Source organism: Plecotus auritus (assembly GCF_963455305.1).
Source record: "Plecotus auritus genome assembly, chromosome: 1".
In the NCBI taxonomy this organism is placed as follows: domain Eukaryota; kingdom Metazoa; phylum Chordata; class Mammalia; order Chiroptera; family Vespertilionidae; genus Plecotus; species Plecotus auritus.
The window spans coordinates 116,331,213-116,359,159 of NC_137770.1; the positions used below are offsets into that span (position 1 = coordinate 116,331,213).

A 27,947-nucleotide genomic window follows, 5' to 3' on the forward strand; every position below is an offset into this window, starting at 1 on the left:
TATTTAGCACACACTTTATAGCGCTGGATACTTATGGGCCCGGCGTTGTTCTAAGAGCTTTATATATATTAACAAAACATATTCTTAGTAATCCTATGGGATAGAAATTAATACTATTATCATATTAAGTGAGATAATGGAGGCACAAAGAAGTTACATTAGCAGAGCATTAGAGTTGGGATGCCAACCTTTAGAAGAATATGCTTTGGATGATATACTATGCTCCAGCCTGACACATACCCCTGGAACTGGGGGAAATGTGTGGACATAGAGACTTCACGGAACAGCATGTGAAGGTGAGGGTATTGGAGGGCAGCCTGCATGGCCAGAGCTGGGTGGCTTATCAGGATATGAGTCTCCTGAGGGCTGGGTGTACATGCTGAAGGGAGCTGGACTTCAGCTGCATGAATGAGACTTCATTGCAGAGGGAAGGGATCACCAGCAGTGACAGACCATAGGGCAGGCCCTGTGGGAATGAGCTGAGGGCAGGCAAGAATCAGCTAGAGTCCAGCAGGTACTTTAGGAACTGTGTGATGTGGAGGACATTGTTGGCACTTAATGAAAAGCCGGCACTGGAAGATCCACTACACATGAGGGCAACTTTAGCTAACAGAAGATAAATAGCACCAACCAAATAAAAAGAGATTGGCTCCTTTTCCAGCACCCTCCCCTTCCCCCTCCCTGGTAAAGAGGCCAGCAGGGCAGGGGGGAAAGTCCTGCAGAAGTAGAGAGAGCATGCCCCTCCCCTTCCCACAGGGTCAGGTCTGTGAGGACGCTGGGGACAAACCTTAACCTAGATTTGAAAAGGAAATTTTGATTTAGATTGAACTGAGCTTTTATTTCCTAAAAATGAGAAGGCTATGGGCTCAACCTATGCTGGTGTCAAGGAGCCAGGTCGGGAACCTGACAGCACCGCAGAGCATGTTTGAAGACCACAGATGAGGGGAAAGGAAAGCTGCTTTCTGTCTGTAACTCCATTGGGTTCAGCTCACTCAATAATAAAAGTCAAGGTTTGAAGTTAGACTGAGTTTTATAGAAAAATGTTTTGACATTGCTTAGTAATCATGGGTGTTTTTTTATATATCTCCTCAGGTAAGGGGGAAAAAGAAAAAATAAGCAAGTAAATCAAACTACAGCAAAGGAAACCATCAACAAGATGAAAAGACAACCTACTAAATGGGAGAAGATATTCAATAATGATACATCTAAGGGGTTAATATCCAAAATATATAAGGAACTCATACAACTTAACATCAAAACAAACAAACAATCCGATTTAAAAATAGGTAGAAGACCTGAATAGACACTTCTCCAATGAGGACATACAGATGGCTAACAGACATATGAAAAGATGCTCAACGTCACTAATCATCAATGAAATGCAAAACAACTACAATGAAATATCACTTCATACCTGTGAGTATGAATATTCCTAAAAAAGTTAAAAATAGAACTATTTATCTGAAGAAATCCAAAATACTAATTGAAAAAGGCATATGCACCCCTATGTTCATTGCAGCATTATTTACAATAGTCAAGATATGAAAACAACCTAAGTTACTAAGTAAAGAAGGTGGTATAGCCCTGGTTTGTGTGGCTCAGTCCTGGGTTTGATTCCCAATCAAGGTCATGTACCTGGGTTGCTGGTTAGCTTCGTGCCCTTGGTTAGGGTGCGTGTGGGAGGCAACCACTTAACCCGTTGATGTGTCTCTCACATCGATCTTTCTCTCTCTCTCTCTTTCCTCCTCCCTCCCTTTCTTCCACTATTTCTGAAAAAGCAATGGAAAAGGTATCCTCAGGTGAGGATTAACAAAAATAATAAAAATGAAAAAACGAAGAGATGGTATATATACATAATGGAATACTAGCCAGCCATAAAAAAGAATGAAATCTTGCCATTTGCAACAACATGGATGAACTGAGAGGGTATTATGCTAAATAAAATAAGTCAAACTGAGAAAGATAAATACCATATGATTTCACTTAAATGTGGAATTTAAGAAAAAAATAAATGAACAAATAAAGCAGAAATAAACTTAGAGAATAAATTGATGGATGTCACATTGGGGAGATGTAAAGTACAGAATAGGGAATATAGTTAATCTATCCTATATAATAAAAGGCTAATATACAAATAGACCGAACGGCGGAACAACAGGAACAACCGAACAACCGGTCGCCATGACGTGTGCTGACCACCAGGATGTGTCGGCTGTGGCAGGATGGTGGAGCAGGTGAGCAGGGGTGCCAGACCAAGGTGGGGACCCGGTCGCTGTCATTGGGGCAAGCCTCTGGTGGTTACTGAAAATTCTTTGCTCCTGTGCGCCGCGGTCCCAGCGGTACTTGCACCTGCTGCCGGTGCCAGCCCCGCTCACATCCACTGCCAGCACTGGAGTCACCACTCGCACCCACTGCCAGTGCCCAGCACTGGCCCTGATCTCTTGGCACCATCAGTGGGTGGAAGTGACGGCTTCTGGCCCCGATTGCCCCTCAGGGCTTCTCCACCTCCCCCTACTCCTGAGGGGAGATTGGGGCCAGCAGCAGCCTCTCACACCCACTGCCAGCCCCAGCCCCACGCATACCCACTGCTGATGCCCGGCGCCAGTCCTGATTGCTCAGCGCCATCAGTGGGTGCGAGCAGCGACTGCTGGCCCAAATCGCCCCTGAGGGATTCTCCTCCTCCCCCTGCTCCTGAGGAGTGATCAGGGAAGCTGCTACAGCTTGCACCACTGATGGCACTGGCCCCGCTCACACCCGCTGCTGGCACAGGCCCCAATAGCTTCATACTGTCAGCAGGTGCAAGTGGGACCGGTGCCATCAGCATGCAGGAGTGGCGGAAGTGGGAGCGGGGCTGCCGGCAGACAGGTGAATGGGGACCACAGAGGGAGGGGCTGGGCAGGGACATGGAGGATGGGCCAAGACCTGTGCCTGTGCCCACTGCAGCCTTGCGGCCCACAGTTCCTTTCAAGGTGCATGAATTTGTGCACTGGGCCTCTAGTATATATATAAAACCTTAATATGCAAATAGACCAAATGGCAGAACAACCCAACAACCGAACAACCAGTTGCTATGACATGCCAGGAGGAGCATGCAGAATATGGTGGGTGTTGGCCATGGCTGGATAGTGGAGCAGGTGAGCTGGGGCACCAGACCAAGGCGGGGCGCTGGTCGCTGTCATCAGGGCGAGCCTCTAGTGGTTACTGAAAATTCTTTGCTCCCATGTGCTGCAGTCCCGTCCGGTACTCGCAATTGCTGCTGGCCCTGATCTCCCCTGAGGGCTTCTCCACCTCGCCCTGCTCCTGAGGGGTGATCAGGGCAGCAGCTGCAGCTTGCACTGCTGACGGCGCCAGCCCCGCTCACACCCACTGCTGGCGCCGGCCCCAATCGCTTCACACCGTCAGTGGGTGTGAGTGGGGCCCACTCTGTCAGTGCATGGGAGCAGCAACAGTGGTGGGAGCAGAGCTGCTGGCAGACAGAGGACTGTGGGCTGCAGCGGGAGGGTCCAGGTGGGGTGCGGAGGATGGGCCAAGACCCGCCCCTGTGCCCAACGCAGCTTTACGGCCCACAATTCCTTTCAAGGTGCACGAATTTGTGCACTGGGCCCCTAGTAAGCTATAATAATAAAAGTGTAATATGCTAATTAGACCGGACGTCCTTCGGATGACCTTCCGGACGAATCCAGGGCTGCGAGGGCAGCCCAGATTCTGGGTGCCAGAGGCAAACCATTGCCAGCAGCCGGGGGAAGGAAGGCCTACTCTTGCACGAATTTCGTGCATCAGGCCTCTAGTATTATAACTATGTATGGCATCAAGTGGGTTCTAGACTTATTGGGGTGATCACCTAGTAAGTTATATAATGTCTAATCACTATATTATACACCTGAAGCTAATGTAATACTGTATGTCAATGGTAATTGAAAAATAAAAAAAAAACTTTTAAAAATTTACTTTCCCTCACCTCTCTCTCTCTTTCTCTCTCTCATTTTAATGAACCAAATTCATACTTTATTCAGATTTCCTTAGTTTTTACCCAATGTCCTTTTCTGTGCCAGGATCCCACCAAGAGGATAACACATTACATTAAATTATCATGTTGCTTTAGGCCCCCCTCCCCCCTAGGTTTTGATGTTTCTCAGACAATCCTTGTTTTTGATGACCTGGACAGTTTTCAGGAGTACTGGTCAGGTATTTTGTGGGATGTCCCACTGTTGGAATTTTTCTGTTGTTTCTCTCATGGTAAAGCTGAGGTTATGGGTTATTGGTAGGAAGACCACAGAAGTAAAGTGTCATTTTCATCACATCATGTCTAGGGTACATACTATCAACCTGACTTAGGACGGTTGATGTTGGCCTTGGTGGAAGCAGTGTTTACCAGGCTGTGTACTTTCTTTTGGCATGGATTTTAAAACATTAATAGATTTTGTTTTTACAGCAGTTTTAGGGTTAATGGAAAATTAAGTGGAAACTCCAGAGAGCTTCCATATATCTCCATTCCCAGCATGGTTTCCCCTAGTATTAACATCTTGTATTAGGGGAATACATTTGTTACAATTGGTGAATAAATATTCACACATTATTGCTAACTAAAGTCCCTAGTTTACATTAAGGTGCATTCTTTGTGTTACACAGTTCTAAGACATTTTTCACTTTTTTTTTTATCATGGTAAAATATAAAACAAAATTAACCATTTTTAAAAATCCTCACCCGAAGACATGCTTATTGATTTAGAGAGAGGTGAAGGAAGAGAGAAAAACATCGATGTGAGAGAGAAACAACAATCGGCTGCCTCCCATAGGCGCCCTGACCCATAACCTAGGTATGTGCCCTGACCGGGAATTGAACCTGAAACCTTTCAGTGGACAACGCTCCAACCGAACCATACTGGCCAGAGCCCATTTCAACTGTTTAAATGAATGATCCAGTGGGCAGCATGCACTCCTGTATCTGGTTTCTGTCACTTATTCCTTTTTATGAGATTCATTCATAGTGGTGGGTGTAGTTGTAGTTGTTGTATGGTGTTTTGTTATAATATGAATGCACAACAGTTTACTTATCCATTCAACTGTTGGTTGATATTTGGGTTGTTTTCCATGTTGAGCTGTGATGAGCCTGGCTGCTCTGAGCATTCTTGCATGTGTTTTGTGTGTATTTCTGCTGTGTATAGACTCAGGAATGGAAATGCTGGGTCATAGGCAGGGCCTAGCTCAGCAATAGTAGGTTCTACCAAACAATTTCTCAAAGTTGTTTAGCCAATTTTATTCCCACCAGCTGTGTATGAGGGTTCCAGTTGCTTTTCATGCTCACCACCACTGGATTATTTTCGATCGTTTTCATTTCAGCTGTTTTGGAGTATGTATTGACCATTTCCCTTTTAAAAGTTCCTCGTGTTCCCCATAAATTTCAGGATAAAAACAAAACTCCTTTTCTTAGCACTTGAAAGCTTTAACAGCTCTTGCTCATCTCTCTGGCCCTGTGTGCCACCATGTCCTCCTTGTGCCCACCTCCACTGTCCTTCTCCATGTGTTGATCCCTTTGCTTGAAACCCTACCCTGTATTCTCTGGCCAACTCCTGCTCATTTTAAACCCTGCTTAGCTGTCACCACATTGACTGGTTCAAAATCCCTCTTGTGAGTTCGTTCAGGCCCCTCACTGCCCTCCTCAACAGTACCCATCATACTGCCTCCCTTTGGACTGTGAGCTCCCTGAAGGTAGCTTCTGCTCTCCTTCATATCTCTAGTCTCTAGCACAAGGATAACACATAGCTTGTATTCAGAAAAAGACTGTTGAGTTAATTGCTGTTCATAAGTAAGAATGCTAACCTACAGAGAAGCTTTGCCAAAACTCTGCTTCAGGCATTTCCTGTATTAGTTTTATGGAAATTGCAAATAATAATTCTTATAATTAAAATTTATTGAGCATCTACATTGGGCATCTCTGTTTTAGCTTCATAGCAACCCTATGAGGTACGTACTACTATTAGCCTCATATTGTAGTTGATGAAATGGAGTCCTGGAGATATTAAGTAATTTTCCTCAGAGCCAGAATGTGGGGGAAAGGAATTCAGTGGGCATGGTGCAGGAGAGAGACACATTCAGAATTCACTATTCAGAGGCGAGGAGCCCAGGGAAAGGCAGGGTGTGGCTAAGGTTAAGATGAGAGGAAGGGTGAAGGGCACCCCTGGGTCACTCAATATATTTATTCAGTGTACATTCATCAGCCTGGCCAGGTGGCCAGATTGCAGCAATTGGCAGTCCCTCCCTCTTTTTAGTGGGGTGAGTCCTCCCCTGTGCCCTTCACCATTCCATTCTTACCTCTGTCACAGCTAGTTTTGGGCTAGCCAATCCCTAACCCAAACTCTAATCAGATGGGGGGTCCCTTGAGGACAGAAGCTGATACACATTCATCTCAGCCCAGACCTGATAGAGAGGAAGGACATTCGTGCTGTGGGAAGCATAGGTGAAAAATTAGAGCTAGGAGTCTCACAATCTATTAGGTAGGGATCTGAACTTCCGTCCTGGACTTCCAATCACCCACTGCCTGTGTCAACCAGAGGCCCCCACCACTACATCCTCAATATGACCAAATAGTTCATTTCATTTTCTTGCTCAAACGTCTTCCCTCTGGGTCATCACCCCAGCCAGAAACCTGGGAATCCTCAAAGATTGCTTCTCTGTCACCTCCCACCAAATTATCAAGATTCTGGCTCCTAAATACTTCCTGAGTCTGACCCTTTCTCTCCATTACTGTGGCACTCAGCTTCTCAGATTCTCACTTCCCACCTGGACTTTTGCAGGAACCTCCTACTTGGTCTCACTGCCTCTAGACCAGTGTTGTCCAATAGAACTTTCTGTAATGGTGGAAATGTTCTGTTTGTGCTACCTGTGGTTGTTGAATGAAATGTGGCAAGTATAAGTGACATACTAAATTTTTAATTCTATTTCATTTTAAATTTAAGTAGTTTCTTGTGGCTACTAGCTACTGATTGGCCAGCATAGCTCTAGGAGCCCTTCCCACCTCATCCCTCTCTAAACCATGCTCCACACTGCCACACAAGTGAACTTTCTGAAATTGCATTCAAAACCAAATTCAAAGTCCTAAACTCAGCATGTGAGCCATTTCCTACTCCTCCCCCCTTTTCATGCATCTTTCCACCCATCAAAAGGAATATCTTTTTTTTTTTTAATTTTTAAATCTTTATTGTTCAGATTATTACAGTTGTTCCTCTTCCCCGCCCCCATAGCTTCCCTCCACCCGGAGCCCACCCCACCCCATGCCCTTCCCCTTCCCCCACTGTCCTCATCCATAGGTGTATGATTTTTGTCCAGTCTCTTCCCACACACCCCACACCCCTTTCCCCCAAGAACTGTTAGTCCACTCCCTTTCTAAGCCCCTGATTCTATTATATTCACCAGTTTATTCTGTTCATCAGACTTTTTACTCACTTGATTTTTAGATTCACTTGTTGATAGATATGTATTTGTTCATAGTTTTTGTTTTTACCTTTTTCTTCTTCTTCCTCTTCTTAAAGAATACCCTTCAGCATTTCATATAATACCGGTTTGGCAGTGATGAATTCCTTTAGCTTTTTCTTATCTGTGAAGCTCTTTATCTCACCATCAATTCTAAATTATAGCTTTGCTGGGTAGAGCAATCTTGGTTGTAGGTTCTTGCTGTTCATCACTTTGAATATTTCTTGCCACTCCCTTCTGGCCTGCATAGTTTCTGTTGAGAAATCAGCTGACAGTGGTATGGGTACTCCCTTGTAGGTAACTAACTGTTTTTCTCTTGCTGCTTTTAATATTCTCTCTTTGTCTTTTGCCCTTGGCATTTTAATTATGATGTGTCTTGGTGTGGTCCTCTTTGGATTCCTTTTGTTTGGGGTTCTCTGCGCTTCCTGGACTTGTAAGTCTATTTCTTTCACCAGGTGGGGGAAGTTTTCAGTCATTATTTCTTCAAATAGGTTTTCAATATCTTGCTCTCTCTCTTCTTCTGGCACCCCCATAATTCGGATGTTGGTATGCTTGAAGTTGTCCCAGAGGCTCCTTACACTATCTTCATATTTTTGGATTCTTTTTTCTTTTTGCTTTTCCAGTTGGGTGTTTTTTGCTTCTTTGTATTTCAAACCTTTGTCTTGATTCTTGCGATCATCTTTTCTCCTGTTGGATCGCTGTATATTATTTTTTATTTCAGTCAGTGTATGCTTAATTTCTAGTTGGTCCTTTTTTATATCCTTGAGGGTCTCACTAAATTTATCAGCCTTTTCTAGAAAATTCTTGAAAAACCTTATAACCGTGTTTTTGAACTCTTTATCCAGTAGTTTGCTTTTCTCCATTTCTTTCATTTGTTTCTTTGTCTCCACATTTTGGCTGCTTCCCTGAGTTGATAGAGTGGCTTTGCGTGCTAGGTGTCCTATAGGGCCCAGTGGCTCAGCCTCCCCAGTTACCTGAGGTGGATACACTTGGTGCACCCCTTTGTGGGCTGTGTGCACAGTCTTGTTGCAGTTAATCTTTGATTGTTGTTGGTATCACTGGGAGGAATTGACCTCCAGGCCAACTGGTTGTGAGGATCAGCTGTGTCTACAATGGGAGAACTTTTGTGCTGGAGACACCCTTATGGGGCAAGACTTGCTTCAGTGGGGCTTTGGTGCTAACTGAGTTTGCCCCCTGAGTGTGTCCCTTATGGATCTGAGGAGTTGTAATCTGGATGGTCCTACTCTGACCCCTGGTTAGTCTGGCTCTTGGATCTCCAAGGAGGTGCTAATTTAGCCTCTGCCTGAGGCAACCCAGCAGGAGCTACGGAGAGATCTGCAGATTCCTCTTCTTTGTTTGGGTTTTGGAGGTGCCCAGATGAGGCCCAGCTGTGAAGCAATGCAAACTGCTGTGGGGCCTTGGGCCTTCTTTTGGATGTTCTGGGTCTTTCTGACTCAGCTGCAGTTTGTTAGGTAAGTTTAGAATTCAAAGGACCAGGCCATTCATATGCAAAAGCCTCTGCGCACAGCTTGGATGGGGCGGAGTCTCAGGGCGGAACAAACAGCAATGGCTTCCCTTCAGCCCTGCCCTAAGTGGCCCCCGGGGTCTCAGTGTCCCGCGGTAATCACTGCAAGCACCTCTGAGAGAAAGCCACCCTCGAGTTTCACCTGCTGCCAGACAGTCCAGTTTCTCCCTGTATGAGTCTGGGTCCCCAGAATCTCACCCAGAACTGGAGTTCAGAGCAGTCGGGAGCTTGTGTCTCCCTGCAGATTGAAAAAGCCAGCCGAGTACTCAGTTGCCAGCCCTCTCCACATGCTAGCCTCCGTACCTCTGGACTTTACTTCTGCAGCTCCTCTGAGTGTCAGTGTGCTTTTCTCTTCCCTTCTAGTTGTAGAATTTCCACTTAGCCAGCCTTCCTGTGGTTCTGGATGATGTCCGTTTTGTCTTTTAGTTGTAGTTTTGAAATGGTTGTGTGAGGCAGCAAGTTCAGTTGTTTACCTATGCCACCATCTTGGTTTCTCCGGTAACCTCTCCCGGAGGCAGAGTGGAGGGCAGCAGCAGCAGCAGACACTTTGAGCCCGACTTCTCCAGAGGGAATATCTTTTTTTTTTTTTTTAAATATATTTTATTGATTTCAGAAAGGAAGGGAGAGGGAGAGAGAGATAGAAACATCAATGATGTGAGAGAATCATTGATTGGCTGCCTCTTGCACGCCCCACACTGGGGATTGAGCCTGCAACCCAGACATATGCCCTTGGCTGGAATCGAACCTGGGACCTTTCAGTCCACAGGCTGACGCTCTATCCATTGAGCCAAACCAGCTAGGGCCAGAGGGAATATCTTATAATTCTTCCAGTTTTCTGCCTTTGTGCATTCATACATGTTGTTCCCTCCCAACCACTTCTTCCCCATCCAACAAACACCCTGAAGGAAATACATTGCTTCCAGGTTAGAAATGCTAATTCATACTGCAGTACAATGATGCATTAATGACAAAACATTCTCATCTGTCCATTAAAGTAGGTCCTCCAAAAGTCAGCTCCAAGCCCATCTCCTCTGGAGTGTCCTGACCCCTTCTCTGGTTCAGATCCTCTTCCTTTGGGCATAGCTCTCTCATGGCACTTACACCACAGTGCCATATTGCTGTGTTTTTATTTCCACTGTTCTCAGAGGAAACTTACAGCAGTGAGTAAGACAGGCCTTGCTTTCAGGGAGGAGACTTACAACCAGCAGGCAGGCAGACGGATGAGGTAATTGCAGACCCAGGTTATGCTGATAATCCTCTACTCCCCCTGCTCTGTGCGCTGGGAGGCTGACCTCTGCAAACTGTGTCAAGGGGCTCCCCCATACTTCGGCTTCTTGTTGCATTCAGTCAATGGACAGCATTGACATGAGATGGAAGTAGGGGAGGAGAGTGAGGGTGGGATATTTTTCTTTAGACCCTCCCTGAAAAGTCACCATGGTAAGCCACAGCTCCTGCAGGACAGAGCTTCTCTTCTTACAGTTTCTCTCTCTCTGGGTTCTGGAACAGCTTCTTCCTCTTACCCCTTCAAGCCAAGATGGTGAGGGCTCCTTTCTGTTACTAATCATATGGTACCACACTATCCTGTCTTGGTTTCTCTATACCTTGCCCACACCTTTTAAATAGTCCCCTTATTAAACTCTCCTCAATGACCAGTTTGAATGGGACCTGTTTCTTGCAAGGACACTGAATAAAATAAACTGGTTCTTTGCAAATTTCTGCTCCACCGTCATTGGAAGGTCAGCCTTTCTCCCAGGCTGGCTCTCTTATGGCTACTGCAGTTTCTGCCATCACATCCAGACATGTCAAAGGCCAGAGGAGCAAGAGTGCATCTCTTGCAATGTATCCTTTGTAAGAGTGAGACCTTTCCTAAAAGCTCTCCCACCAGATTTCTCCTACATATCATTGGTCAGAATCATGTCACAGATCCAAGTTTAATCCAAACATCAACAATGCAACTGAGGCCACAATGACTGGTTCAGACCAGCCAGGACCCACTGCCTGAGTCTGGGGGTTTGAGGACAACCTCTGCACAAAGCACATAGCTCTAGAAAGGAATATGGAGGATACCTGGATAAAATGGAAGGGGGAAGAGTGTTGGGAGGAAGGAAAAATCAAGGTGAGGAGATGACTACTAGATGCCTACAAGTGGTGGAACAGTTGGGAGAGGGTCCCTAAGTTGGTTGAGTGGCCTGTCACTGGTTGGTGGGACAGCCAGGCTGTGTCCTGATAGGTCTAAATGACACCACCTCCTTGGCAGAGACTGGGGAAGCACATCCAGGAGCATTTGGCTGACAAAGTAGGTTCCTGAGAAACCCTGATTTGATGAGAGTTCAAGAACATTCACTAACAGCAAACCTCTGTGTTTAATATACAAAAGGGCATCTCTAACTTGGAACATTAGCATGGCCTTGAGCTTGCCCTTCAGGAGGTCAACATGTCCTGCAGGCCTGCTTTCACAACACACTGGCCTGGAAAACATTTCCCCAGCAATAAGGCACTGCTAACCTGAACACAATTAATCAAGTTCTGATATATAATATGGGTCTAAATCAATCAATTTGATAGTATTGAAGGAAGAAAAGAAAAAAGGAAAAAGAAGGTCTACCTTCATCTCTACTACCCTCCGAGCCAGCCCAGAACCTCTGGGCCACTCCTCTTCTCTGGGAAGTGTTCCAGGGTCTGTATCTTTGCAGTCCTTCCCACCCATCAACCCATGGAGGTCTCCTGTCTCAATCCTGCAGAGCCCTCTCTGCTGAGAGCATTTATAAAACCTGCTGTTTACTGATTATTGTTGTGGGGCCAGATTGTGGAGAGAGGAGCTGTAGCCTGTTGAGAGAAACCAGGAGGCTTTGGAAATGAGAGAGGTTGTAAATTTCTGGTGATTATGACCATGTGTTCAGCAGTGAGGCCTAGCTCAGATGCTGATCCTGGATAGCAGTGAAGGTGGTATAAGATAGGATGCCTAAGAGAAAATAAACAAATGGGACTACATCAAAATAAAAAGCTTTTGCACAGCAAAAGAGACCATCAATAAAACAACAAGAAAGCCCACTGCATGGGAGAACATATTTGTCAATGATATCAATGATAAGGGTTTAATCTCCAACATTTACAGGGAACTCATGCAGCTTAACAAAAAGAAGATAAACAACCCAATCAAAAAATGGGCAACTGACCTAAATAGACACTTTTTGAAAGAAGACAGAAGAAAGGCCAAGAGACATATGAAAACCTGCTCAAAGTCACTAATCATCAGAGAGATGCAAATCAAAACAACAATGCGGTACCATCTCACACCTGTCAGAATGGCTATTATCAACAAATCAACAAATGACAAGTGCTGGCGAGGATGTGGAGAAAAAGGAACCCTCGTGCACTGCTGGTGGGAATGCAGACTGGTGCAGCCACTGTGGAGAACAGTATGGAGTTTCCTCAAAAAACTAAAAATGAAACTCCCATTTGACCCAGTGATCCCACTTCTAGGAATATATCCCAAGAAACTAGAAACACGAATCTGAAAGGATATATGCACCCCTATGTTCATAGCAGCACAATTCACCATAGCTAAGATTTGGAAACAGCCTAAGTGCCCATCAGCAGATGACTGGATTAAAAACTGTAGTACATCTACACAATGGAATACTACGCTGCGGTAAAATGGAGTTTTTACCATTTGCAACAACATGGATGGAGCTGGAGAGCATTATGCTAAGTGAAATAAGCCAGGCAGAGAAAGATAAATATCACATGATCTCACTCATTTGTGGAATATAATGAACAACATAAACTGATGAACAAAAATAGATCCAGAGACAGAGAAACATCAATTAGAACGTCAAACCTCAGGGAAGGTAGGGGAGGGTGGGGGTAAAGGGGAGAGATCAACCAAAGGACTTGTATGCATGCATGTAAGCCTAATCAATGGACACAGACAACAGGGGGGTGGGGGTATGAATGGGAGGTGGGGGGTAACGGGGGAATAAGGACACATATGTAATACCTTAATCAATAAAGAAATTTAAAAATTTTTTTAAAAAAGGTAGGATGCCTAAGCTGGGCCAGGTTGTGATGAGCTTCTTAAAATAGGACTATGTCTGTCTTCCAGCAGCAAAATGACAAACACTCACCTAGCAGATGCCAAAGAAAATATCTGGGCTGACCCAACTTGGACACAGAATTTCACTAAGCCTCTGCCATGTCAAACCTGGTGTATTTTCCTATTTGGGGGTTTGACATGTTTCCATTCATTTATTTAATATTCATTTAGCATCCACAAAGTGCCAGCTTGCTATTGATAAAGGATTGATAAAAACAGGTGGAGCTTACATTCTAGTTGAGGGATATAGACCATATACAATATGAAAGAGTAAAATACAAGTATGTCTGAAGTTTGTAAGTGCTACAAATAAACATCAAGTTAAGGAAAGGGATAGAGACTATGAGTCAGGGTAACAGTTTTACATAGAATGGTTAAGGAAGGAATTTTGAAAAGGTACTATCTGAGGAAGCAAGACATGGGGATTTGGGGATAGTTTGCAGGAGGAGGGAACAGCAAGTGCAAATGCCCTGAGGCAGAGTACTAGATGTCTTCTTACTTACCTCTCCAGACTCGCTCTCTATCCCTCTACTCTCAGTCCTGGAGGACTGACTTCTTCTTCTTCTTCTTCTTCTTCTTCTTCTTCTTCTTCTTCTTCTTCTTCTTCTTCTTCTTTTCTTCTTCTTCTTCTTCTTTTTTTAACAGTAATTTTAAAAAATATGTTTTTATTGATTTTTTTTTAGAGAGAAGAAAAGAGAGGGGGAGAGGGATAGAAACATGGAAGAGAGCGAAACATTAACATCGATCTTGGTTGCCTCCTGCCTGCCCCCTGCTGGGGATTGAGCTTGCAACTCAGGCATGTGTCTTGACTGGGAATTGAACCAGAACCTCCTGGGGCATAGGTTGATGCTCAACCACTGAGCCACACTGGCTGGGCAGGATTGACTTCTTTGTATTATAGTAATGGCCTCCTTACCCTCTGGCTTCCAATTAGTTCAATCCATGGAAAGAAGGCACCAGTGGGACATCAGAGGGCATGAATAGAGTGTAGTCAGAGTAGGCTCTGCTCTCTCCTTGTAGGGTCTTTGTGTGCTAGCTGCAACTCTCTACTAAAGACCACAGCTACTCTCTATAGCCTCTCTGTGGCCACCTTCTCTGGGTTCTGCTTTCTATTCCTTCCTCTTACCACATCTAGCCCTGATGTTGCTAACCCTGGGGTGAGGCATTGTCCCTTATTGGTTTCTCTAAAACTTTCCCTTATCTTTGTAAATGGTCCCTTTATTAAACTCTCCTTAATAACTCAGTTTGAGGGAGCCTTATGTTTCCTGTAGGAACTGACCCTGACAGAGGCAAGTAGGGATCTGACTGGAGTATGTCAGGAACATCAAGGAGGTATTTGTGCCTGGAGAGGAGTGAACTGGGGAAGGGAGAGTAACAGGCAAGGAGGTCAGAGAGGTCATGGGAGCCACATCTGGAAGGGTCTTGCAGGCTATATTGTAAGGACTATTTCCTCATAAACTTCCTTCTGAAAATTTCAACTTCGTCCATACTGAACTTGGGAAAGGAATGGCATCTCTTTTTCAGAGAGGAGCTGGGACAGCAAATGGGGTACCAGGAACTTGGTGACAGCTGCTTTCTTCCTGGGCATCCCCTATCCAAGGAGCTCCCAGCAGACAGGGGGGTTGAGCTCTGCTTCCAGCACAGTCTCATCTGATAATCTCTGCTTCACTCAAGAGTTCTCTTCAGGCCATTACCAGCCAACAATTCTTCAACACCACCATGGGGTCTTCTGGAGATAAAATTCGCTTCCTGCAGGGGTATTGTTGGCATTTTTGGCAGACCAGTGGGAAGCAATCAAACAAGAGTAACTTCCTTCGTCTTCTGTCCAACTTCTGTCCAACTTGTCCAGGTTTTCTTGGGGTTGCCTCAGAGAGCACTGTGAGGTAAGCTTCTCTGGCCTGCAGGTTTGGGTTATAATTCTTTCAGTTACAAGTCCTCAAATCCAACTCCTACTAAAAGAAGAAGAAAAAGAAGAGATGAAGAAGGAAAGGGCGGGGGATGTGGTAAGGGGGGAGGTGGTGGTGATATTGATTCATGTAACAGATATGCTCTGTGGGTGAACCTCATTGGCCTCAGAAATAACTGGATCTAGGTGCTCAATGTCATCAATTCTTTCCCTCTCTCCACCTCCCCATTTTGCTTTCCTCTGAATGGGCACCATTCTAATGTAGGCTTTCTTTAAAGGTGGCCATTGGTAGGCCCAGACTTATTTTCAAATTAGCTTAACTACCCTGCAGAAAGAGAAACTCTCTTTTCCAACAATTTCAGAAAAACCCTTGTTGGGTTCTCATTGGCTAAGGGTAGGGGTGGGCTAAAGAACAGAAGTGGTGTTGCCAGAAGAAGAGAGAATGGTTGCTGGGCATACAATACCACTCAGATGTCCACTATTACTAGCATGACCATATAATCGATTGTTCAAGATAGGACTCTTTTGAGAGTGAAAGAGGGCACTTTTAATATTTACATCAGGACAACAGGCTTAGACCAAGTCTAAGAGCCAGGGAGCTGGGGTTGGGTAGGGGATTGGATCCTGCAAACCAAATATTTTTGGCTCTCCTACCTCCCAAGGTAAGGGAGAAGGTGCTTGGGGTCCAGATGTCAAGTGGGATAAAGGGTGGCTTGTGTGTGTGTGTGTGTGTGTGTGTGTGTGTGTGTGTGTAGACACATTGGGAAGCAAGTCCCAATTCTACACAACCACTCAAACTGTATTCTTCTCAAACAGCTTCACCCAATCTCCCACTCCCATGCTTTGCTCTTGTTATGAATGTCCTCTTGCCAGAAATGTCCTTCCTGTACTCTTCCTACTCCATAACTATTCTCCAGTCCCCCACTCTCCCAGAGTCCCTTTACCTGATCCCTCCAACCTAGCCAGCTTCTCACAGCTCCTGAAGTATTTCCAGATTCAGCATAGGTTGTGTTTGGGGTATGGGTCCTGCCTCCAACATGCAGTAGAGGTTTGTTGTGGGTTTTGCTCTCTCCCCATCCCCCTGCAACATAGCCCTCAACAGTGCTGACTGCAGATTCTAAGCTGGACCAGTCTGCTGGGCCAAGACCCTCAGCAGTCTCTATCCCTCCAGCTCAGAACTGTCTCTGCTCCCTACTGTCACCTGCTTCTGTTTTCCTGGTATTGATCGCCAGGGAATCAGCCAAAGAGCTTCTCACGCAAAGGCATGCAAACTTTGACCCAGAATTGTCTATTCAGCTCCTGGCCAAGGTTCTCTAACCTCCTGCCTGTCTCCCTCTTTCTTTGCCCAGTGCTCCTGAGCACCCCCGCCATCTGGGGAGCTGTTCTGTGGAGGTAGGACTTGGTGGGAAGTGCAACACTTTCCTAACCCTCATTGCACCGGACTTTTGTCCAGGAGTACAGGGAGATGGGAGCCCTGACCCAGAGGCTGAGGCTGTACCTCTTTGGCCTCCCAGGGTTTTGCTGGTACTCTGGGACAATAAATCATGGTGGGAAGAGCCCTGGCCTGGAAGCAAAGGCCTAGAGCTCTAGACTCTGCTTTGATTTGCCATATATCCTTGGGCCTTCTCCTTCTGGTATCAGTTTCTCCAGCTGAAAAGTAGGAAAGGAATTGGCTTAATTAGCTAATGAATTTCTTTGGGATCAAGAGTCCCTTAGATGCCCTAGTCCAGTGGTCAGCAAACTCATTAGTCAACAAAGCCAAATATCAACAGTACAACGATTGAAATTTCTTTTTTTTTCTTTTTTTTTACTTTATTTTAAAAAAAAATTTAATAAATCTTTATTGTTTAGATTATTACAATTGTTTCTCCTTTTTCCCCCCATAGCTCCCCTCCACCCGGTTCCCACCCCACCCTTTGCCCTTACCTCCCCCCACACTGTCCTCATCCATAGGTGTACGATTTTACTCGTCTCTTCCTGCACCCCCCAGACCCCTTTCCCCCTGAGAATTATCAGTCCACTCCCTTTCTATGCCCCTGATTCTATTATATTCACCAGTTTATTCTGTTCATCAGATTTTTTATTCACTTGATTTTTAGATTCACTTGTTGATAGATATGTATTTGTTGTTCATAATTTTCATCTTTACTTTTTTCTTCTTCCTCCTCTTCTTAAAGAATACCTTTCAGCATTTCATATAATACTGGTTTGGTGGTGATGAACTCCTTTAGCTTTTTCTTATCTGTGAAGCTGTTTATCTGACCTTCCATTCTGAATAATAGCTTTGCTGGGTAGAGTAGTCTTGGTTATAGGTTCTTGCTATTCATCACTTTGAATATTTCTTGCCACTCCCATCTGGCCTGCATAATTTCTGTTGAGAAATCAGCTGACAATTGTATGGGTGCTCCCTTGTAGGTAATTAACCGTTTTTCTCTGGCTGTTTTTAATATTCTCTGTCTTTTGCTCTTGGCATTTTAAGAAATTTCTTTTAAGAGCCAAATTTTTTAAACTTAAACTTCTTCTAATGCCACTTCTTCAAAATAGACTCGCCCAGGCCGTGGTATTTTGTGGAAGAGCCACACTCAAGGGGCCAAAGAGCCGCATGTGGCTCGCGAGCCGCAGTTTGCCGACCACGGCCCTCGTCAGTTTGGCTCAGTGGATAGAGCATTGGCCTGTGGACTGAAGGGTCCCAGGTTTGATTCCAGTCAAGAGCACATGCTCGGGTTGCGGGCTTGATCCCTGGTGGGGGGCTGTGCAGGAGGCAGCCGATCAGCAATTCTCTTTCATCATTGATGTTTCTATCTCTCTCTCCCTCTCCCTTCCCCTCTAAAATCAATAAAAAAAATATTTTTTTAAAAAAAGGGTCCCTTAGAGAATGTGAGCAAGACAATGCCTCTTCTATCAAACAAAGAGGTTTTCTGGGTCCTTGGTCAGGAGCCTCAGCAGATGGTCCTCTAGTCCTGATGAGCAGGTTGTCGTGATTCTCTAAAGCTTGGGCATTGGTGGGGACTCTGGGGAGCCGAAGGACAGACTGGGCTACAGAGCAGGCTGAAGAATCTGGGAGTGCCTTCCTCCTCACTTCCTTGCAGCTTCCATGCAGGTTCTTTCTCCTTCTGTGGCTCTTGCTCCAACTGGGATTGAAGCACAGAGCTCTATTGGGTATCATCATGTTCTGTGGGCTGAGCCATAGATGTAGAGGATGGGATGAATGGAACAATGCTGGATGAACTGGAAGCCCAGCAATAGTTCCCTTGTCTCCTGTCTGTTCTGTTGCCTAAATTCCACCATTATAGCATCAGTACTTTGGGCTCAGCATCACCCTGGTCATAATACAGTTGGATTTTTTGTTGTTGTTAACCCTCACCCAAGGATATTTTTTCCATTGATTTTTTTAGAGAGAGTGGAAGGGAGAGAGAGAGAGAAACATCAATGTGAAAGAGATATCGATTGGTTGCCTCCTGAATGTACCTCGATAGGGGCCAGAGATGGAAGCTGCAACCAGGTACGTGTCCTTCACTGGGAATCGAACCCATGACCCTTCAGTGCAAGGGCAATGCTCTAACTACTAAGCAGCACTGGCCAGGGCATAATACAGCTGGATTTAACGCCTTTACCAGTTATTAATATCTTGCAAGAAATTGGCTTATCAGATCAATTACCCACAGGCTGGCTTTCTGTGCTTGGGCATAGAGGAAGGAGTGACAGGTTGGGTTGGAGTCATAGCAAGGGTCAAGTGTTCTGAGAATTATCATGGAGAAGTGCTGGAAACAGACCAGGAGACACCTAACTTGCTGTGGAGAGAAGTGGTGTTAAGACTTAAACTAGATGAAATCAGAAGTAGCGGTTGATAGGCCTGATAGGTTCTGTTAAAGATTCTGTTTGTATCCAGATGGAAGCTAATGAAGGGGCAAGGTGGTGATGGAATGAGATTTTGCATTTTTGAAAAGACCACTTTGGATTCGACAGGATGGAAAAAGAATTGGGGGGAGTAAAAGGCAAATGGGAACTAGGTTTGGAGGCTGTTAGTACTCTAGGGAGTAATGATGAGGACGTACAAGACAATGTGGTAGTGGGGCTGGACAGATGTAGAGAAATGTGTCCTTGTCTATTCTCAGCACAGAAACCAGAGTGACCTTCATTGACTCAGACTCCACAATGTCTCCATCTCACACAGGAAGTTCCACTTTCTCAACAGGGTGCTCCCTGCACCTGGGGCAGGGATGTCCCATGAGCATCCCATCCCCAGGGGGCACTAAGTTTCAGCAGAACTTCCCAGTCACAAAACACTGTACATTTCCAGTACCCATGGTACTGCCCCTCCCTCAAGAACCACTGTGCAGGGCCTTTGAATGTGCTGTTCCCTCTCCAAGGTGCACTCTGCTTCCAGGTATCTGTGCACCTTGATTCTTGATTCCACACTTCTGTCTCTGCTCAGTGTCATTTTCTCTGTGAGGACTTCTCTGACCACACTATTTTCAACTACATTCTGCCCCCATGTGATTCCTACCCCTTCTCTGCTTTTTCTCTGTAGCACTTGTCACCCTCTGATATTCTCTGTGCCTTATCTGCCTCCCTCCCACCACCAAAATAGAATTTAAGTTCCATATGAGCAGGAGGTTGTCAGTTTGTTCACTTGCATATCAATCGCCAGCACCCAGACAGTACCTGGCTCAAAGTAGGCGGTTGGTAAAATGTCCGTGCAATGTATTAAGTGGCATCTGGCAGAGTGGGAGGTCGGGGGCCAGGCTGCGGCTGTTTTCTGGCCTGGGCCAGCACAGGGATGGCGGTGCCATTTGATGGGTTGAGGAGCACGGCTTGGGGGGAGGGGAGGGGAGGGGAGGGAGGAGGGCGGTATTGTGGTTAGTTGGGGACAGGTTGTGCCTGAACATTCCACATGGGGAGGATTCGGCAGGGGCCAGGGACAGCTTCGGAGGCAGCCAGACAGGCGAGCCGGGCGACGCGGGGGCTGCGTGTCCTGCCACAGGCGTAGACCAAAAATACGGACACACGCAGGCGCCCGCTTGCAGGCAAATGCCCAGCTCCGCACGCAAACCTGGTCCCTTTGCACAGCCCCACCTCCGCATCCAAGAGCACATCTGCCAGGCTCCGCCACTCCTCTCCCTCCACCCTTTAAGAGCCCGCCCCCGGCTCCCCTTTCCCCCCTCGCGTGACTGTGCCGGACCCCACCAGGGCCGCGACGTTGAGCTGCTGGGTGGCTGCGCGGGACTCCCAGGCTTTCTCACGCAACTGCCGGGCACTTCACCCCAGGACAAGTGGAGCGGGGGATGGGCCACGTGACCTCTGCCCCCTGGAGGGAGGTTCCAGACACACGCACGCTAGCCTGCGGAGGTGTCTGTGCCCCGCGCCCTGTCCTCAGTCTCTTGACCGCTCCCTTGCCTGGCCCCAGGGCCTCTCTCTAACCCCTTCCTCACACACCCGGAGCTAGCCAAGCAGAAGCAGTCACCCTCGCCGCCCGATTTTTCTGCCCGGCCAAAGCGCTAGCAACCCGGGAGCCGAGAGGGAACTTCGAGGGCGGGTGGGTCCCGGCTGGAGGTGGCCCCTAGAGGCGGTCCCGAGCGGCGAGTGAGCGCTCGGAGAGAATGCACGTTCTCCGTTCCCGCTCCCGGGGCAGGGAGCGCGGATCATTTTGCTACGTAGTTGCCGGGGCTCTGGGGACGCTGGGTCGGGGAAAGGGCAGCCCATCGGCGCCGCTGGCCTTCCGGCCCCGGTGACCTGGGGGCAGGGTCGCTGCGCTTCTCACGCGAGCCCGGACTCAGTAAACCGGGAAAAGGAGGTCACCACCCGGCAGCCCCGCCCCTGCTTGTTGGCCTCGGTCCGCTAGTAGTGAGGGGGAGGCACTTGCAGGTCTAGTGGGTAGAAAAATGAGGGTGAGGCGTCCCCATGCTCGGGTAGGAGGGTCCCCATACCCTCTTTTCGGGCTGTGCTGGGACTTCTCCCCAAACCCCCGCCTCACTTGGGCTCTGCGCTGTCCAAGGGGTACCTTGGAACTGGAGATCCCAGGTGTCCCCAGCTCTCACCCTTTTACCTGCAGGCACTTGGAAGAGACGTCCCCATAGTGGGTTCTTACCTGTCCATGTGCCTTCGCTCCCCCACTTCCCATCCACCCTAGAGCGACCATTCCCCCTTAGGCCGCCCCTCCCTTAGTTGCAACCCAGAGCCAAGGGGCGTGGCCACGCACAAGCTGCCTATAAAGTTGGTTGTGCCTTCACCCTCATCCTGAAGGTGACAGTTGCTTGGAGCCTTCCTTGATCTTCTTTGGGGTCCTGGCTTCTGAGACCACTCTTCCCAGCTCAGTTCAGCACCTCCTCACAACCACAGGTGAGTGCTGGGGACTTCTGACTTGCCCCTCCCCTCCCAATAGGAGGAAAATTTTGATGCCTCCAGGTCTTCCTAGGTAGTCACTGGTCTAGCACCTCAAAAAAGAAGGCTAGGAGTGGCCTTACTGACCAAGCAGTCCAGCTCCCTAAAGGGGCAACTGAGGCCAAGGTCAGGGCAGGACTTGCCCAATGTCCCACAGCTAGTATCAGAACTCTAGATCCAGATGGACCCCTTTCAGGCTCCAGGACCCAGACTCCAGCTTTATCCCCAATGGCTCTCTAAATGCCTTGGGCCTTCCCCATCAGAGTCACCTGGTTGTGTGGAATAAGAACACAGTTTACCTAAGTCAGGTGCATATATAGCCTCTCCTCAGGTTGTGTGATGAGGGGGGCTTCTCCCTGGGTGGTCAGGTGAATGGAGGGGGGCAGGTTGTGTTCTTACCAGCTGTGCCTGCCTTATCTAAAAGCTACCCCTGGCTGGCTCTACCCTCCCAAGGCATGGCTTGTCAGAACCAAGATGTGCTGACTCGGACAAGAGATCCGAGCAAGAGTCCTGGGCACTGCCCAGAGGCCTTCCCTATCCTGTTGACTGTCTTCTCTGGCGTCTGTTGGGGAGCAGTCTGTGAGGGACTGTCAGCTTCAGGGAGCTTGACCACCAGTCCTTGGTAACTCACCCGTTGCATATCTCTTGGGCTCCTACCATCTTACTAAGTATGGCTAGAGGTCCTTGGGGCACCCAATGTGTGCAAGGGACACCATGGCATACCAAGGCCTAGCAGTGTTCCCAGTTCACTTAGGGAGTCAGGACTTTTGTGTGTGTGCTTTGGGATCCAGCTCCTCCAGGAAGCCTCCCTACACAGACAGCTAAAGTACTTGAGGTAGGAACCATACAGCCAACCACCGCATCTTGAGTGGCTCTCCAGTGAGAATTGAGCCCAACAAAGACTCTGGCCTAGATTTCTGTGACTGGGACCTCAATCTAACTGGTATCCAGCTGCTTTTAAACAGAGAGCTGGGGCTGAGAGCCATGTGGCTTGGCAGTGGTCTTCTTATCCGCATTCCCTTCCCACCCTATTCCAGGTTCTGGCAGTATACCCTAGACCCTGGAGTTGAGCAGGAGAGAACTGAGGGTTCTGGGAACACTCTTCAAAGGGAGGTAGCTATGATAGGAGCTGAAAATCTCCCAGAGAACTTTTGCTAAGCGGTTTGAATCCTAGCTCAGTCACTGGTTGCTGGGTAACTTTAGCCAAGTCAGTGCACCCTCTGAAAATCAATTTCCCCAAATGTGAAATGAGGCTAAAGGAGTGGTTGATGCCTAGTTCTCCCAATAGCAGTGTTTCTTTAAGTGTGGTGAGTACTACTCAGGGGGATTTAGGTGATGCATATCAATTATGTGTTTATTTTAACATATGTTAGGGGGAAAAGTCAAACCTGTACTTTCGCACAGATATGTTTGGGATGATGGTAAGTGGGTAGATTTAAAGTTGATTTTAGAAAAATGTGAAGAAAGTAATAGTGCAGGTGTATATGGAAATCACATAGTGACAGATAAGAGAAGGTGTTCTGGAATTAAACAATTTGTGTTGGACATGTGGATCCAAAACTGCCTGGCTATGTGACCTTGAGCAAGTTACTTACCTTCTCTGAGCCTTACTTTAGCCTACCTCATAGGCTGTGGCCAGGACTGATTGAAGAATATGGAAATTCTTGGCACACAGTGGCAGCACCATAGCTTCTCCCACCTCCTCCTCCCCTTCATGCTCAGTGAGCAGTTCTAGATAAAGTTTTCTCTTAATCAGCATGCTGATACTTTAGGACATTGGTTCCTCCTATTCCCCTATATGATGTCTTGATATTTCCCTCTTGCCCACCTTTCAGTGGCCACCTTGCCATCTCTACGCTGATCATGCTTTCTGTGTTTGGATTCTCCATCCCCATCTCGGCCACAGAACTTCTCCTGGCCTCCACCACCTTCTGCCTAGTATTCTGGGTGTTCAGAGCCTGGAAACCTCAGGTCCCCAAAGGCTTGAAGAGTCCCCCAGGGCCCTGGGGCTGGCCCCTGCTTGGAAACATGCTGACCTTGGGGAAGAACCCACACCTGGCGCTGTCACGGCTGAGCCAGCATTATGGGGACGTGCTAGAGATCCGCATTGGCTGCACACCTGTGTTGGTGCTCAGTGGCCTGGACACCATCCGGCAGGCCCTGGTGCGGCAGGGTGATGATTTCAAGGGCCGGCCTGACCTCTACAGCTTCACCCTCATCTCTGATGGCCAGAGCATGACCTTTAACCCAGACTCTGGACCGGTGTGGGCTGCCCGCCGGCGTCTGGCCCAAAATGCCCTGAAGAGTTTCTCTATTGCTTCAGACCCGACTTCCTCGTCTTCTTGCTACTTAGAGGAACATGTGAGCAAGGAGGCTGAGGCCCTCATCAGCAAGTTCCAGGAGCTGATGGCAAGGGTTGGACACTTTGACCCCTACAGGTATGTAGTGGTGTCAGTGGCCAACGTCATATGTGCCATGTGCTTTGGTCAACGCTATGACCATGATGATCAAGAGCTACTTAGTGTAGTCAACCTGAGTAATGAGTTCGGGGAGATGGCTGCTTCCGGAAACCCAGCTGACTTCCTCCCTATCCTCCGTTACCTGCCCAACTCTGCCCTGAATATCTTCAAGGACCTGAATAAGAAGTTCTACATCTTCATGCAAAAGATGGTTAAGGAACACTATAAAACGTTTGAGAAGGTACAGACTGGGGAGAGGCAAGTGGATGGTGAGGAGCAGGTAGGGTCAGGGGTCAGGTGGTCAGTGATAACTGGAGCAGCATGAGGTTTGGCAGACTCTCAGGGGCCTTCACCCTGGGATTTTGTAGTCAGTAATAGACAGGACTCCATCCATGGGAGGGGAATAGAACGTTTTCTTGACCAGTCCTTTTATCCTTCAGCAATATTTACTGAATAACCAGTCCATGCTGTACCCTAGGCAAGTTATAGGGACTAGGAAGAATTAAAAAGTTAGTCTCCTGGCCTCATGGGAGAGAAAAGTGTAAAGAGGCCTGGCCGGTGTGGCTCAGTGGTTGAGCGTCGACCTATGAACCAAGAAGTCATGGTTCGATTCCCAGTGAGGGCACATGCCCAGGTTGTGGGTTTGATCCCCTGTGGGGGGTGTACAGGAGGCACAGGTGTTTATGGAAATCACAGAGTAACGTTGGGAAGCGCTATTGGTTCTCTCTCATCATTGATGTTTCTATCTCTCCCTTTCCCTTCTTCTCTGAAATCAATATAGGGTAAAGAGCACACACAAGGGTAAAGAGCACATCCAAATGATAATGGTACCAGACTCTGTCTGTCAGGTTTCCCTTGAGTTGGGGCAGGAGAGAGCCTTGGACAGGCAGAGAGAAGCTGGGATGGCAGCCTTGGGTGTGTGAGTGGGAGTGTCACCTCTTGAGCAAAGATACTAGGGATGGTAAGGGACCCGATCTGGATGGAGAGGTAGGTTTGGGTTTGAGATCTTGCTTACCTGTGGGCCTTCTGTACTCAGGGCCACATCCGAGATATCACAGACAGTCTGATCGAACATTGTCAGGACAAGAAGCTGGATGAAAACGCCAATATCCAGCTGTCAGACGAGAAGATCGTTAGTGTCGTCTTGGACCTCTTTGGAGCTGGTATGAGCTACCCCATTTGCCTTTCCTGTACTCAACTGCCCTACCCCATCAACTGCCAAACTTCTCCCTCTGTTCTTTTCTGGCCAGGGTTTGACACAGTCACAACTGCCATCTCTTGGAGCCTCATGTACCTGGTGACAAGCCCTGGTGTGCAGAAAACGATCCAGGAGGAGCTCGGTAGGTGGTGACCTCCTTCAAAGTGCTGAATGCAGGGGACCCAGCCATGGTATGGGAGGCACCTTCATCTGTCTGGTCCTTTGTGCCCTGCAGACACAGTGATTGGGAGGGTACGGAGGCCACGGCTCTCTGACAGACCCCAGCTGCCCTATCTGGAGGCCTTCATCCTGGAGACCTTCCGACACTCTTCCTTTGTTCCCTTCACCATTCCCCACAGGTGAGGCCCCATGGAACTACTTCTGTCTGATACTGGGCCTTACTTCAGTCCATGCACCTGATCAGGGCTGGTGGGAGGGACATGGTATGGGGGGTAGAGGGATCTCATTGTGGCCCTGAGCTTAACTGAGCTTCCTCCCTCCCCAGTACTACCAGAGACACAAATTTGAGTGGCTTTTACATCCCCAAGGGGCGTTGTGTCTTTGTGAACCAGTGGCAGATCAACCATGACCAGTAAGTTCATATGGGGCAGCAGAAACTCCGCCCTCTTCTGAGTTTCAGACTCTGCTGTCCCTGGCCATTTGCCTATCCCCTATTCTTGTGGGCTGGGGTGCAACCCCCTACATACTTCTGAGCTGCCTCTTCAGTTACTCACTCTGATTACAGGAAACTGTGGGATGACCCATCTGAGTTCCGACCAGAACGTTTTCTCACCCCCAATGGCACTATCAACAAGGCACTGAGTGAGCAGGTGATTCTCTTTGGCCTCGGCAAGCGGAAGTGCATTGGTGAAAACATTGCCCGCCTCGAGGTCTTTCTCTTCCTGGCCATCATGCTGCAGCAGGTAGAATTCAGCATGCCACCAGGCGTGAAGGTGGACATGACCCCCATCTATGGGCTGACCATGAAGCATGCCCGCTGTGAGCACTTCCAGGTGCAGGTTCGCTCTTAGGCGGCTGAGAGCCCTGCAGAGCCTTGTACCTGTAAAAGCCACTCAGGCTTGTGTCTCTGGTGGTACTAGATGGAGGTAAAGTCAAGCACAGGGCCACAATGAGATCCCCCTACCTTCCATATCATGTCCCTCTCACCAGTCCTGATCAGGTACACCGATTGAAGTAAGGCCCATAACTGTCTCCTTGGCCTGGCTGCCCAGACAGGCCAGGGGGATGGCCCAGGGAGGTCTAAGCTTTGGCTTGAAAACCACAAATACTGGACTGGCTCATATTCTACTGTCTGGCTGCAGGCAATCCTAAAAGATCGTGCCTATACCCCACCCTGGACTTTCCCCTCTGCATGCTGAATGCAGACAGTGGACACTGTAGGAGCTGATGGAGCCTTCTGATATAGTGCTTGAGCTAGGTAGTCTGATAGGGTTAGGAGGTTCTCAGCCCTCTGGGGCTCTTTGGAAGTCCCTGGGCCCAGCATCTAGCAGGCTTTCTGTGGGGGCTGACTGGCATGAGAAACATTTAGAACAAGCCTCACCAGGGCCTGTCCAAGCTCTTTAGCAATTGGGAACCATCAAAAGTGAAGAGAAGAGGCAGCTCAGGATACTGGCACAGAGATGGGCTCCCCACTTGAACAAGGCTGAAGAATCTGACCACATGAGCCTGGGACCACATGTGCCTGGGGGATTCCCTTCCTTTCTGCAGACAGGAACAGTGCTGCCTCCGGCCTTAGGTAGCTTCTGTTCCTATCCAGGAGGAGCTAGGGACTTGGGTCTTAGAAGAGGAAAGAGCAGGGAAAGTCCTATATCGAGGAACCAGGATCAGATCGGGAATTAGGGGATGATAATTCAATCACCTTCTATTGGTTTCCTTTCTCTATACCCTGTATTCACGTGTCTTTTTAAAATGTTTGTGTGCAAGGAACTTCTCATTTTAGCCTGTATTGTACTTGCTTGTTTGCATTTATTATATGCAAACGCTTAAAAACAACTTACTAAATGTGATAGAAAAAATTCATATCCACATATCTAGAAATGTGTAGGAAACATCTTCCCGAGCTAAATAAAGATATTGTGCAGAAGTCCTACAGTGGAGATTTTTGAATCTTGAATTCAACCATTGCTCATCTACATTCCCACCCTGCTCTCAATCTTGTGTCTAGTTTTACTGTAGGAGAAGAAAAGTAGGTGGTTAGGAGGTAAAGCCACTCTTCTCAGGCAGCTCACAATCTGGTTGGGGACAAAACACACGTTAATTAACAGCATTCTCTGGACCAGGCACTGGGCGGGGGGGTATAAAGTGAGTAAAACATGGCCCCTGCCTTTGAGAGCCTCCCAAGTTGCTGACTCATAAACACATTATCCTACTCATTGTGATCAGGCAGATATATATAGGTAGGTGAGGTTCAGAGCCTTGGGGTGAGGGATGTTGGGAAAGATTACTGGGTCCTGGGGACAACTGTGCATAGCCTTCCTTGAAGGTAGTCTCACTTGGGTAGGTTCTGGTCAGTGTGGAGAGAGAGAGAGAGGTTCAAAAGTTGTGGTCTATTCCTCACTAGTCATATCTGGCTCAGGTCCTGCAGCCATATTAGAACCCAAGACTAATCATAGATGGAGAACAAGGCCTTTGGTTGTCAGCCACACAAGCAGACTGTGGCCCAGATTTCTTTTTTAAAATATATTTTTATTGATTTCAGAGAGAAAGGGAGAGGGAGAGAGAGATAGAATCATCAATGATGAGAGAGAATCATCGATCGGCTGCCTCCTGCATGCCTCCTACTGGGGATCAAGCCCACAACCAAAGTACATGCCCTTGACCGGAATCAAACCCGGGACCCTTCAGTCCACAGGCTGATGCTCTATCCACTGAGCTAAAGATGCCCAATCATT

The 27,947-nt window shown here is 47.6% G+C and overlaps 1 protein-coding gene across 4 annotated transcripts; it reads left to right on the forward strand.

Moving 5' to 3' along the window:
- Window positions 1-1,291: 1,291 nt before the first annotated feature.
- On the forward strand, window positions 1,292-27,144 carry CYP1A1 (cytochrome P450 family 1 subfamily A member 1). 4 transcript variants are annotated; one of them, XM_080687829.1, is made up of 7 exons: window positions 1,292-1,416; window positions 23,214-24,078; window positions 24,874-25,000; window positions 25,088-25,177; window positions 25,271-25,394; window positions 25,541-25,627; window positions 25,781-27,144. In XM_080687829.1, exons 2-7 carry the CDS (start codon window positions 23,242-23,244, stop codon window positions 26,064-26,066), a joined length of 1,551 nt encoding a protein of 516 aa, XP_080543955.1. In that variant the 5' UTR covers window positions 1,292-1,416; window positions 23,214-23,241; the 3' UTR covers window positions 26,067-27,144. The 4 variants fall into 4 exon arrangements, with proteins under 4 accessions (XP_080543955.1, XP_080543954.1, XP_080543957.1 ...); XM_080687828.1 differs by lacking the exon at window positions 1,292-1,416 and adding an exon at window positions 20,341-21,336; XM_080687831.1 differs by lacking the exon at window positions 1,292-1,416 and adding an exon at window positions 20,905-21,336 and having other exon boundaries at window positions 23,285-24,078.
- The last annotated feature ends 803 nt before the right edge of the window (window positions 27,145-27,947 follow it).

What these genes read in the sequence shown, in the direction of transcription:
- CYP1A1 (XM_080687829.1), top strand. Translation starts at nt 23,242, where the DNA reads ATGCTTTCTGTGTTTGGATTCTCCATCCCCATCTCGGCCACAGAACTT. An exon ending in CTTGGACCTCTTTGGAGCTG is followed by an intron (nt 25,001 to 25,087) that starts GTATGAGCTACC and finishes TTTTCTGGCCAG; the next exon opens with GGTTTGACACAGTCACAACT. An exon ending in CCCTTCACCATTCCCCACAG is followed by an intron (nt 25,395 to 25,540) that starts GTGAGGCCCCAT and finishes CTCCCTCCCCAG; the next exon opens with TACTACCAGAGACACAAATT.